This window comes from Oncorhynchus mykiss, chromosome 32, assembly GCF_013265735.2.
Source record: "Oncorhynchus mykiss isolate Arlee chromosome 32, USDA_OmykA_1.1, whole genome shotgun sequence".
Classification (NCBI taxonomy): domain Eukaryota; kingdom Metazoa; phylum Chordata; class Actinopteri; order Salmoniformes; family Salmonidae; genus Oncorhynchus; species Oncorhynchus mykiss.
The window spans coordinates 5645566-5658418 of NC_050572.1; the positions used below are offsets into that span (position 1 = coordinate 5645566).

At 41.6% G+C, this 12853-nt stretch overlaps 1 protein-coding gene across 1 annotated transcript in view; it reads left to right on the forward strand.

The window, feature by feature from the left end:
- The window catches only part of LOC110489437 (sodium-dependent neutral amino acid transporter B(0)AT3), a 32722-nt gene that overhangs the window by 383 nt on the left and 19486 nt on the right, over window positions 1–12853 (forward strand). Inside the window, exons 2-9 of the mRNA XM_036971729.1 lie at window positions 4044–4184; window positions 4388–4525; window positions 4729–4910; window positions 5519–5629; window positions 11430–11542; window positions 11734–11862; window positions 12036–12192; window positions 12357–12425. Coding sequence (XP_036827624.1) covers window positions 4044–4184; window positions 4388–4525; window positions 4729–4910; window positions 5519–5629; window positions 11430–11542; window positions 11734–11862; window positions 12036–12192; window positions 12357–12425 — 1040 coding nt within the window. The remainder of the gene's footprint in view (window positions 1–4043; window positions 4185–4387; window positions 4526–4728; window positions 4911–5518; window positions 5630–11429; window positions 11543–11733; window positions 11863–12035; window positions 12193–12356; window positions 12426–12853) is intronic.

Here is a 12853-nt window from a genome sequence, read left to right on the forward strand (position 1 = left end):
ACTTTGTTCACTTCCTCTCAATGTAACAGTTTAACTCCATGCATGTTTTTTTCTATGGTGTATTTGAAGATTATTTTATTATGGTATCAGAGATAACTCCTAACGTCCTCATCTCTTAGATAAAAACCTTCAAGACTCAATCTTGTGATTTCTGTCCATGTTGCATCAATATGTACTGTGCAGACCAACTAGATCATGTTTGAGGATACAGAGGAAATGACAGTGGTTAAACATTATCTACTCGGTTTATATATCTGAATATGTAATGAACAGAAACTGCACGATTGTGGCTTAGAAGTGTTATCTATAATATGCCATCCATACAACACCAGGCTTCTATTCTCATAGGCTCTCCTACAACATCAGGCTTCTATTCTCATAGGCTCTCCTACAACATCAGGCTTCTATTCTCATAGGCTCTCCTATAACATCAAGCTTCTATTCTCATAGGCTCTCCTATAACATCAGGCTTCTATTCTCATAGGATCTCCTGTAACATCCGGCTTCTATTCTCATAGGCTCTGTGTCCTTCACGATTTGCCCAAATGTGGCTGGGTGACTTCACACTAAATGTCATGTAGCTTGCTCATACTTCAAGTTATCAGTCTGAAACTTTGCACACGCACTGCTGCCCTCCTGTGGACACCATCGGAATTACAACCAGAGTGATGGCTAGAAATGTTTTTTTATTTTTATTTTCTTCTACCATATCTATTGTGTTATATTCTCCTACCTTCAATTCAGATTTCCACAAACGTAAAAGTGTTTCCTTTCAAATGGTACCAAGAATATGCATATCCTTGAGGTCAGGCAGTTAAATTTGGGTATGTCATTTTAGGCGAAATTAGAAAAAAAGGGGGGCTATCCCTAAGAAAAGCAGTTAATAAACTCTTAAGGCTAGGATGCACTATTTTCACGTCCGGATGAAAAGTGTGCCCAAAGTAAACTGCCTGCTACTCAGGCCCAGATGCTAGGATATGCATATAATTGGTAGAGTTGGATAGAAAACACTCAAAAGTTTCTAAAACTGTTTAAAAAAATTGGCAGGCAAAACCCAGAGGACAAACCATCCAGGAAAACCAAATGTTTGAGGTCACTCTCTTTTTAATGGCTTTTCTTTGGGGATCGAGATTTCTAAGGCACTTGCTTGCTGTTCATATCACTTCCACTGGATGTCAACAGTTTTAGAAATTGGTTGATGTTTTTCCTTTGAGAAATGAAGAAGTAGGGCAGTTCAGAACGAGGGTCGAGTGTAGTGTACTGTTGTGGTTCGGGTGCGTGACCCGAAAGCTCGCTCCACTTTGTTTTTATCCGCTATTGAACACAGTTTATTACGTCTTAAATTTTATCGATTATTCACATTTAAAAATACCCAAAGTTGGATTTGAAAAGTTGTTTGAAATGGCTGGGGGGGTCAATGTAAATTCTCCTGTAGCTATTTTATTAATTGGGAGAGACGAAGGTCGAGTCATGGGTCCTCTGAAACCCGCCTGGCCACCTACTTCTTATCACACCGCCTGCTGGACCCAGATGTCAGCCACACCAACGTGTCAGAGGAAACACCGTTCGACTGATGATCCGGGTCAGCTTGCAGGCGCCCGGCCTTGTCACAAGGAGTCACTAGACCACGATGAGCCAAGGAAAGTCCCACCGGCCAAACCCTGCCCTACCCCGTACAGCGCTAGGCCAATTGTGCGCCGTCCTATGGGGCTCCCGGTCACGGCCGGTTGTGACACAGGCTGGGATCGAACCCCAGGCTGTTGTGGCGCCTCAGCACTGTGGTGCAGTGCTTTTAACTGATGCTTCACCCAGGACCCTAGACGTTTTGATTTATATAACCTATCAGAAAGAGCAAATAGTAAAGTTTCAAAAATACCAACATTTGCCAAACAATTCTCAAAATTGAGCAGATTGGGATCTTTTTTCAAAATATCACATATGGAGAATAACTGCAATTACATTCCATTCCACGAGTGAGAACTCACAGCAGCATATTGTCTATAAGCACAGAACATAATGAAACAAAACAACTATTCTGTTCTTTTGAAATACATTTTCTTGGTTTCATGTTTCTTTAAGAACTGACTAAACAAAATAATAATGTGTTATGTCGTCGTTTTTAGTTTTTAACTAATAAAAATGCTATTTTGCTCTTTGAAAGAATAAAAAAGTGAAAATCAAATCAAACTTTATTTGTCAAATTTGCCAACTTCAACAGGTGTAGTAGACCTTACAGTGAAATGCTGAATACAACAGGTGTAGTAGACCTTACAGTGAAATGTTGAATACAACAGGTGTAGGTAGACCTTACCGTGAAATGCTGAATACAACAGGTGTAGTAGACCTTACAGTGAAATGCTGAATACAACAGGTGTAGGTAGACCTTACCATGAAATGCTGAATACAACAGGTGTAGGTAGACCTTACCATGAAATGCTGAATACAACAGGTGTAGGTAGACCTTACCATGAAATGCTGAATACAACAGGTGTAGGTAGACCTTACCATGAAATGCTGAATACAACAGGTGTAGGTAGACCTTACCATGAAATGCTTACTTACAAGCCTTTAACCAACAATGCAGGTCAAGAAAGAGTTGAGAAAATGTTTACCAAATAAATAAACTACAGTAAAAAAATATATAAAAAGTAACACAATAAAATAACAATAACGAGGCACAGAGTCAATGTGGAGGCTATATACAGGGGGTACCGGTACAGAGTCAATGTGGAGGCTATATACAGGGGGTACCGGTACAGAGTCAATGTGGAGACTATATACAGGGGGTACCAGTACAGAGTCAATGTGGAGGCTCTATACAGGGTATTACGGTACAGAGTCAACGTGGAGGCTATATACAGGGTATTACGGTACAGAGTCAATGTGGAGGCTATATACAGGGTATTACGGTACAGAGTCAATGTGGAGGCTATATACAGGGTATTACGGTACAGAGTCAATGTGGAGGCTATATACAGGGTGTTACGGTACAGAGTCAATGTGGAGGCTATATACAGGGTATTACGGTACAGAGTCAATGTGGAGGCTATATACAGGGTATTACGGTACAGAGTCAATGTGGAGGCTATATACAGGGTATTACGGTACAGAGTCAATGTGGAGGCTATATACAGGAGGTACCGGTACCGAGTCAATGTGCAGGGGTACAGATTAGTTTAGCTAATTTGTACATGTAGGTAGGGGTAAAGTGACTATGCATAGATTAATATACTTTTTTAGGAAACATCAGACTGAGGAGGATCTGACTCTAAAATGGCCAATGCGATTAGCATGAGGTTGTAAATAACAAGAGCATTTCCCAGGACATAGACATATCTGATATTGGCAGAAAGCTTAAATTATTGTTAATCTAACTGCACTGTTCAATTAACAGTAACTATTACAGTGAAATAACACCATGCTATTGTTTGAGGAGAGTGCACAATTTTGAACATGAAAAGTTATTAATAAACAAATTAGGCACATTTAGGTGGTCTTGATACAACATTTTGAACAGAAAAGCAATGGTTCATTTGATCAGTCTAAAACTTTGCACATACACTGATGCCATCAAGTGGCCAAAAAACGGAATTGCACCTGGGCTGGAATAATACATTATGGCCGTTCTCTCGCATTTCAAAGATGACGGTACAAAAAAAATACAAAAGAACGGTTCATTTTTTCTTTGTATTATCTTTTACCAGATCTATTGTGTTATATTCTACAATATTCCTTTCACATTTCCATTAAATTCAAAGTGTTTCTTTCAAATGGTACAAAGAATATGCATGTCCTTGCTTCAGGGCCTGAGTTACAGGCAGTTACATTTGGGAAAATTGAAAAAAAGGGGCTAATCCTTATTAACTTATTCGAACCTGTCCCGAATGCATTACAATGTAAAACTATATGGTAAAACTATATGGAGACCAATATATCACATAAGAAAGAAATGTGTACATATGAGGAGAATTTAAGTTTAGGGTTAATGGATAATTAGATTGTTGACAGTTAGTTGAACATCTATTGAACGTCTCCTTCCCCAGGTGCGTTTCTGATCCCCTACCTGATCGCCCTGGTGTTTCAGGGTCTGCCTCTGCTCTACTTGGAGCTGGCTATAGGACAGAGGCTTCGCATGGGCAGCATCGGAGTCTGGAACTCCATATCCCCCTACCTGGGAGGAGTAGGTAGGTGATGAAACCCTGATGAAGACAGTTTAGCTGTTGAAACGTTGGTTTAATCAATTATTTCATTGGAGTCAATAAATTAAAAGTGCAGAGTTTTTTTTCTTCTCAGGAGTAGGTGGGTGGCCAAAACTAACACCCAGACAGGAAACGTCCTCTACTAGCTGCTGTTTGGTGTTTCTGATCTACTATCCCATGTCCATCAGGTGTAGCCTCAATGGTGGTGTCCTTCTGTGTGAGTCTGTTCTACAACACTATCGTGGCCTGGGTCCTCTGGTACCTCTTCAACTCCTTCCAGGAACCCCTGCCCTGGAGCCAATGTCCCCTCAACCACAACAACACAGGTATGAAGCGCTTTGAGTATAACAGTTGATAGAAAATTGCTATATACTGTAAATCTAATTAATTATTATTATTGTTAGTTAATTCTAGCTATTTGTTCATTTGTCAGGAACCATGCACAGTTTGTAGGTTGGGCCATAGTTGAAGAATGAACAGCAATTGTACATTATGTAATTTGACCAAGGTCAATTATAATTTGAACCAGGGTACGTGGAGGAGTGTGTAGAAAGCACGCCGGTCAACTACTTCTGGTACCGTCAGACCCTGAACATCACTCCTAACATGGAGACCAGTGGCTCTCTACAGTGGTGGATGGTGGTCAGCTTAGCTACCGCCTGGTCTATCGTTTACATCTGTTTTATCAGGGGGATCGAGACCATCGGCAAGGTGAGATGCAGACAGTGTGTTGCATTTTAAAGCTCGGAACAATTACAGCCAAGATGATTTCATGCAATTTTAGAACAAAGTTTGCTCAATCTGAAACCTCTAGTTTTAGAATGTCTCATATCGGCTGCTGGAGTTACCAAGATTTAAGTCTTAAGCTATAGACTTGAGACGAGATTGATCTGTTTAGCCAGAGAACAGTGTGCTGACGACCTGTGTTTAGCCAAGCAGACAGCTAGCTAGCTAGCTATTTTACTACAGTTAGGTAGCCCTAGCTTGCTGATATTTCTCTGACAAATCAAACAAAAGTGTTCCCCATTTCTGATGCATGTATTTCATGATACTAGTTTGCTTCAACCAAGTGGCAACTTTGTTTCAAAAGGTACATCACTTGATTGTAAAGAGGCACCCAAACCATGGAAAAGGTCTCAACCCTAAGTCACGTCTTTTAGATCTGAATGCCCTGTCAGCTGTTCTACAACACATTATTCTAAAAGTAGCCAACATCTGTCAACTTTAGAATGTTGATCTTTGTTTTAGTTGGTTGTGGCAGTGTGCAAGCGGCTTAAAATATATATATATATACCTTTTCATCACCTGTCTTATCACAGGCTGTGTATATCACAGCAACGTTCCCCTACCTGGTACTAACCATCTTTCTGGTGAGAGCCCTGACCCTACCTGGAGCATATGAAGGTCTGATCTACCTGTTCACACCTGACGTAAGTCCTGTGTCTGTCTGTCTGTCTGTCTGTCTGTCTGTCTGTCTGTCTGTCTGTAGGTCTGTCTGTCTGTAGGTCTGTCTGTCTGTCTGTCTGTCTGCCTGATCACTTGGACACTCGAGTCTCAAACGCTAGTTGCTCCACCGCGTCCTTTTTAATTTGCATAGGAGGTCTTAGTCACGCGATTGGAGTGTCTTTTTTTAGTTTGATCATGTACACAAAAAACGTGTCCATTAGCTTGCTAAGCCTGAGCCTGCCACTATATATGAAACAAAAGAGAAGCTTACCAGCTAGTGGAACACTAAATGACGATGTTCCTTCTATTAGCTAGCTAGCTACTGTAGTAACATTATTTTATTATTTTATCACATGAACATTAATGAAGCAGCAAACGGCCTGCTCTGCCCCGAGTCAGTACAATACAGAGTCTACTCTGCTGTGCCCTTAGCTGCCCCGAGTCAGTACAATACAGAGTCTACTCTGCTGTGCCCTTAGCTGCCCCGAGTCAGTACAATACAGAGTCTACTCTGCTGTGCCCTTAGCTGACCCAACGTCAGTACAATACAGAGTCTACTCTGCCTCAACGTTACAATGTAGCGATTGTGTGCTCGGCAAACATGCAACAAGTACGGAATGACTGCTTCATCATCAAGCTGTCATACTATCGTAGATAAGTGACAAGCCACATGCTGTTCATCAGTGCCAAACATCCTTAGCTAACTTTACATCGTTTTGTGTGTTAGTGAAGTTAGCTAGCTAGCAGGCAGGCTACAGCCACTGAGCTTACAAGGCTACAATAAGCTAAATCAGCTGATGAAATCAACGAAACACTTGCAAAAATTTTGTGCAGGAGTAGAGATGTCATTTTGCTTTTACAAAATGTTTCACTTTCTATCTCTCTGTGTCTGCCCGAGGGCCTATGTTTCATATCTAGTCATGCTACAGGACATGTCAAGGAGACATTTCGGAATATTGACAAATAGCAGTTGGGACGTTGAGTGCGCAGCGTCTCAATTCACATTTTGCCCAAAAACACTTGCAGACTTGAGCGATTACTATCAAACATATAGGCAAGAGGCCACTCTAATTTTATTTATTTTGTCATATGCTTTTGTACACAACAGGTGTAGACTAACATTAAAATGCTTACTTACAGGCTCCTCCCAACAATGTAGAGATAAATCATAGAAAGACTACAACACAAGGAATAAATACTGTTGATTAACAATTACTTGGCTATAAACACGAGGCGCCAGTACTGAGTCGATATGTACGAGTTAATTACACTATACACTACGACTACAGTCGTGGCCAAAAGTTCTGAGAATGACAAATATTAATTTTCACAAAGTCTGCTGCCTCAGTTTGTATGATGGAAATTTGCATAAAATCCAGAATGTTATGAAGAGTCCCTCTTTGCCCTGCAAATGAACTGAATCCCCCAAAAAAACATTTCCACTGCATTTCAGCCCTGCCACAAAAGGACCAGCTGACATAATGCCAGTGATTCTCTCGTTAACACAGGTGTAAGTGTTGACGAGGACAAGGCTGGAGATAACTCTGTCATGCTGATTGAGTTCGAATAACAGACTGGAAGCTTCGAAAGGAGGGTGGTGCTTGGAATAATTGTTCTTCCTCTGTCAACAGTGGTTACCTACAAGGAAACACGGGCCGTCATCATTGCTTTGCACAAAAAGGGCATCACAGGCAAGGATATTGCTGCCAGTAAGACTGCACATAAATCAACCATTTATCGGATCATCAAGAACTTCAAGGAGAGCGGTTCAATTGTTGTGAAAAAGGCTTCAGGGTGCCCAAGAAAGTCCAGCAAGCGCCATGACCGTCTCCTAAAGTTGATTCAGCTGCGGGATCGGAGCACCACCAGTATAGAGCTTGCTTAGGAATGGCATCAGACAAGTGTGAGTACATCTGCATGCACAGTGAGGCAAAGACTTTTGGAGGATGGCCTGGTGTCAAGAAGGGCACCAAAGAAGCCACTTCTCTCAAGGAAAAACATCAGGGACAGACTGATATTCTGCAAAAGGTACAAGGATTGGACTGCTGAGGACTGGGGTAAAGTCATTTTCTCTGATGAATCCCCTTTCCAATTGTTTGGGTCATCCGGAAAAAAAGCTTGTCCGGAGAAGACAAGGTGAGCGCTGCCATCAGTCCTGTGTCATGCCTACAGTAAAGCATCCTGGGCTCACTCACAATTTTGCCTAAGAACATAGCCATGAATAAAGAATGGTACCAACACATCTTCAGAGAGCAACTTCTCCCAACCATCCAGGAACAGTTTGGTGACGAACAATAGCTTTTCCAGCACGATGGAGCACCTTGCAATAAGGCAAAAGTGATAACTAAGTGGCTCGGGGGACAAACATTGATATTTTGGGTCCATGGCCAGGAAACTCCCCAGACCTTAACCCCATTGAGAATTTGTCGTCAATCCTGAAGAGGCTGGTGGACAAACAAAAACCCCACAAATTCTGACAATCTCCAAGCATTGATTATGCTAGAATGGGCCGACATCAGTCAGGATGTGGCCCAGAAGTTAATTGACAGCATGCCAGGGCGGATCGCAGAGGTCTTGAAAAAGAAGGATCAACACTGCAAATATTGAGTCTTTGCATCAACTTCATGTAATTGTCAATAAAAGCCTTTTGACACTTATGAAATGCTTTGTAATTATACTTCAGTATTCCATAGTAACATCTGACAAAAAATATCTAAAGACATTGAAGCAGCAAACTTTGTGGAAATTAATATTTGTGTCATTCTCAAAACTTTTGGCCACAACTGGACACTGAACAGATACAGTATATAAAGGCAATGGAACAGTTAATTTAAGGAAATCAGTCAATTGAAATAAATTCATTAGGTCCTAATCTATGGATTTCACATGACTGAGAATACAGATATGCATCTGTTGGTTACAGATACCTTTTTTAAAAAAAGGTAGGGGCGTGGATCTGAAAACCAGTCTCTGTGTCTGTTGTGACCACCATTTACCTCATGCAGCACGAGGCCTTAGTTTAGAGTTGATCAGGCTGTTGATTGTGGCCTGTGGAATGTTGTCCCACTTCTCTTCAATGGCTGTGCGTAGTTGCTCTATATTGGCGGGAACTGGAACACGCTGATATACACATCAATCCGGGGCATCCCAAACATGCTCAATGGGTGACATGTCTGGTGAGTATGTGGGCGATTGAAGAACTGGGACATTTTCAGCTTCCAGGAATTGTAAAGCTGAAAATTGTGTGCAGATCCTTGCGACATGGGGCAGTGCATTATCATGCTGAAACATGAGGTGATGACGGTGGATGAATGGCACAACAATGGGCCTCAGGATCTCATCATAGTATCTCTGTGCGTTCAAGTTCCCTTTGATAAAATGCAAATGTGTTTCACTTCTGCCTGCCTGCCAGCCCATACCATAACCCAACCCCCACCATGGGGTGCTCTGTGTCCACAACATTGACATTAGCAAACCGTTTGCCCACACTGCCATCAGCCCGGTACAGTTTAGCACACTTCTCCAGCATACCAGTGGCCATGGAAGGTGAACATTTGACTGAAGTCGATTACGACTGCAGTAAGGTCAAGACCCTGGTCAGTACTTTGTTGACACACCTTTGGCAGCGATTACAGCATCGATTCTTCTTGACACGACAAGCTTGGCACACCAAATATTTGGGGACTTTCTCCCATTATTCTCTGCAGATCCTCTCAAGCTTTGTCCGGTTGGATGGGGAGCATCGCTGCACAGCTATAGTACCAGTCAACAGTTTGGACAAACCTACTCATTCAAGGGTTTTTGTAGAATAATAGTGAAGACATCAAAAGTATTAAACAAACTTGTTGGCTGCTTTTCATTCACTCTGAGGTCCAACTCATCCCAAATCATCTCCATTGGGTTCAGGTCGGGTTATTGTGGAGGCCAGGTCATCTGATGCAGCACTCATTCACTCTCCTTCTTGGTCAAATATCCTTTACACAGCCTGGAGGTATGTTGGTTCATTGTCCTGTTGAAAAACAAATGATAGTCCCACTCAGCGCAAACCAGATGGGATGGCGTATCGCTGCAGAATGCTGTGGTAGCCATGCTGGTTAAGTGTGCCTTTAACTCTAAATAAATCACAGACAGTGTCACCAGCAAAGCACCCCCACACCATCACACCTCCTCCTCCATGTTTCAAGGTGGGAACCACACATGCAGATATCATCCGTTCACCTACTCTGCATCTCACAAAGACATCACACCTCCTCCTCCATGTTTCACGGTGGGAACCACACATGCAGATATCATCCGTTCACCTACTCTGCATCTCACAAAGACATCACACCTCCTCCTCCATGTTTCAAGGTGGGAACCACACATGCAGATATCATCCGTTCACCTACTCTGTGTCTCACAAAGACACGGCGGTTGGATGTAAAAATCTAACATTTTGACTCATCAGACCAAAGGACGGATTTCCACCAGTCTAATGTCCATTGCTCATGTTTCTTGGCCCAAGCAAGTCTCTTCTTATTATTGGTGTCCTTTAGTAGTGGTTTCTTCGCAGCGATTCAACCATGAAGGCCTGATTCACACAGTCTCCTCTGACCAGTTGATGTTGAGATGTGTCTGTTACTTGAACTCTGTGAAGCATTTATTTGGGCTGCAATTTCTGAGGCTGGTAACTCTAATGAACTTCTCCTCTGCAGCAGAGGTAACTCTGGGTCTTCCTTTCCTGTGGCGGTCCTCATGAGAGCCAGTTTCATCATAGTGCTTCATTGTTTTTGCAATTGCCCTTGAAGAAACTTTAAAAGTACTTGACATTTTCAGGATTGACTGACCTTCATGTCTTAAAGTAATGATGGACTGTCGTTTCTCTTTGCTTATTTGAGCTGTTCTTGCCATACTATTGACTTGGTCTTTTACCAAAAAGGGCTATTTTCTGTATACCAACCCTAACTTGTCACAACGCAACTGATTGGCTCAAACATATTAAGGAAAGAAATTCCACAAATTAACTTTTAAGAAGGCACACCTCTTTCCCTTGATCCTGACTAGTCTCCGAGTCCCCACAGCATGATGCTGCCACCACCACCATTGTAGATTGATGAGATTATTTATTTTTAAATCCATTTTAGAATAATGCTGGTAACAAAATGTGGAAAAAAGTTAAGGAGTCTGAATGCACTGTATATTATCCAAGCATTTCGCTACACCTGCACTAACATCTGCTAAACATGTGACCAATAAAATCTGATTTGATGTCCTTGTTCAGCCACAACTCTGAAAAACATAGGATATTACAGTTCTTCAGGTCCTGTTGATAGAATAGTCTCCATCCAGTTTATTCTCCAGTGATTAGTACGTTCACCAATAGAATGGATGGTAGAGGCGGTTTATTTCCTCGCCAACGTAGTTTTATCAAGGGTTCCAGATCATCTTCCGCCGTCTCTTCCTCTTCGAGTCCCAAGGTTTAAGGCCTGGTCCGGAATGAGCAGGACATCCACAGCTGTCAACTCGTAGAACTCTTCATCCAATTCAAGTTTTTGTATTCCTCTTCTGATGTCCAAAAGCTATTTCTGGTCAGGAAATGCTGGAGGAAATATTATGTACAAAAACAAGTTAAGATCAGTGTAAAAAAAAGGGTGATAAAGGGGCTTCCGTTTGTGTGTGAGAGAGACGGAGAGAAAAAGAGACCTGTGTGTGAGAGAGACGGAGAGAAAAAGAGACCGAGAGAGAGACAGAGGGAGAGTAACGTGACAACCTACAATATGTGTTTCTGTCTGTGTGTCTCATCAGTGGGAGATCCTGAAGAACCCCCAGGTATGGCTGGATGCTGCCACTCAGATCTTCTTCTCTCTGTCAGTGGCCTTTGGTGGACTCATCTCATTCTCCAGTTACAACAGCCAGAAGTGAGCTCGGTGGTCAATCATTATTAGTAACATCAACCTCTATGGGTCCAGCATGTCAGTCGTCCTCCAAGGCTTTTAATTTGCCACATCGTTCACCTCCCTTGACAAGCCTCCCTCGCTGTTTCACAATTGACCAATAATTTGCATTCACTTCACTCTGTTTTTTTTTTGTTGTCTGTGTGTTTGGTCAGGAATAACTGTGAAAGGGATGCTGTTTTAGTGGGGGTTATAAACAGTGCTACATCTATCTATGCCTCCATCCCCATCTTTGCCATCCTGGGATTCAAGGCCCACACCAACTATGTCACCTGTCTGAATGGGTAGGTGTGATAAAATGGACGTTTATTTGGCAACATTTGCTAAATCATGAAACTAGTTTGCAGTCAAGTTGTTAAACCTTTATATTCTCCCTTGTGTGTTTGATATCCTCTGGAAAAACAGATGCAAACTCAACTAAAACAAATGACCAATATGTTTCTCTTGTAACTTACAGTAACATCTTAGCACTGACCAATGAGTTTGATATTAGCGACATGAACATAACGGTTGAAAACTACGAGCAGTGGTTTGACTCTTTAAATGGGACACATCCATCTAGAGTATCCGATCTCAACCTGAAGACATGCGACCTGCAAACCTTCTTGGATCAGGTACTATACTCAGGAGTTTAACTACCTCAGGGCAACAACAAAAAAAAAACGACCTCAGGACAAACGTGGGTTGAGTCAAGTTTTCTTGTTATTCAGCCTACCATCGCTGCATAAAAGAAGCTAATTGGTTGTTTTGTTTCCATCTCTCTCCATCCTCCCTACAGAGTGCGTCTGGTACTGGGTTAGCGTTCATCGTGTTCACAGAAGCGGTGATATCGATGCCTGGCTCTCAGGTATGGCTTGACTCTTTTTTTATTATTATTTTTATATATCTAATTTATATATTTTTTTTTCTAATTTATATATATATTTCTTTTTTTAAAACGTTTTTTTTTTGATGTGATTCATGTCTGATTTATTTTTTTTTTTTGATGTGATTTTAAGTTTACAGTGCCTTGCGAAAGTATTCGGCCCCCTTGAACTTTGCGACCTTTTGCCACATTTCAGGCTTCAAACATAAAGATATAAAACTGTATTTTTTTTGTGAAGAATCAACAACAAGTGGGACACAATCATGAAGTGGAACGACATTTATTGGATATTTCAAACTTTTTTAACAAATCAAAATCTGAAAAATTGGGCGTGCAAAATGATTCAGCCCCTTTACTTTCAGTGCAGCAAACGCTCTCCAGAAGTTCAGTGAGGATCTCTGAATGATCCA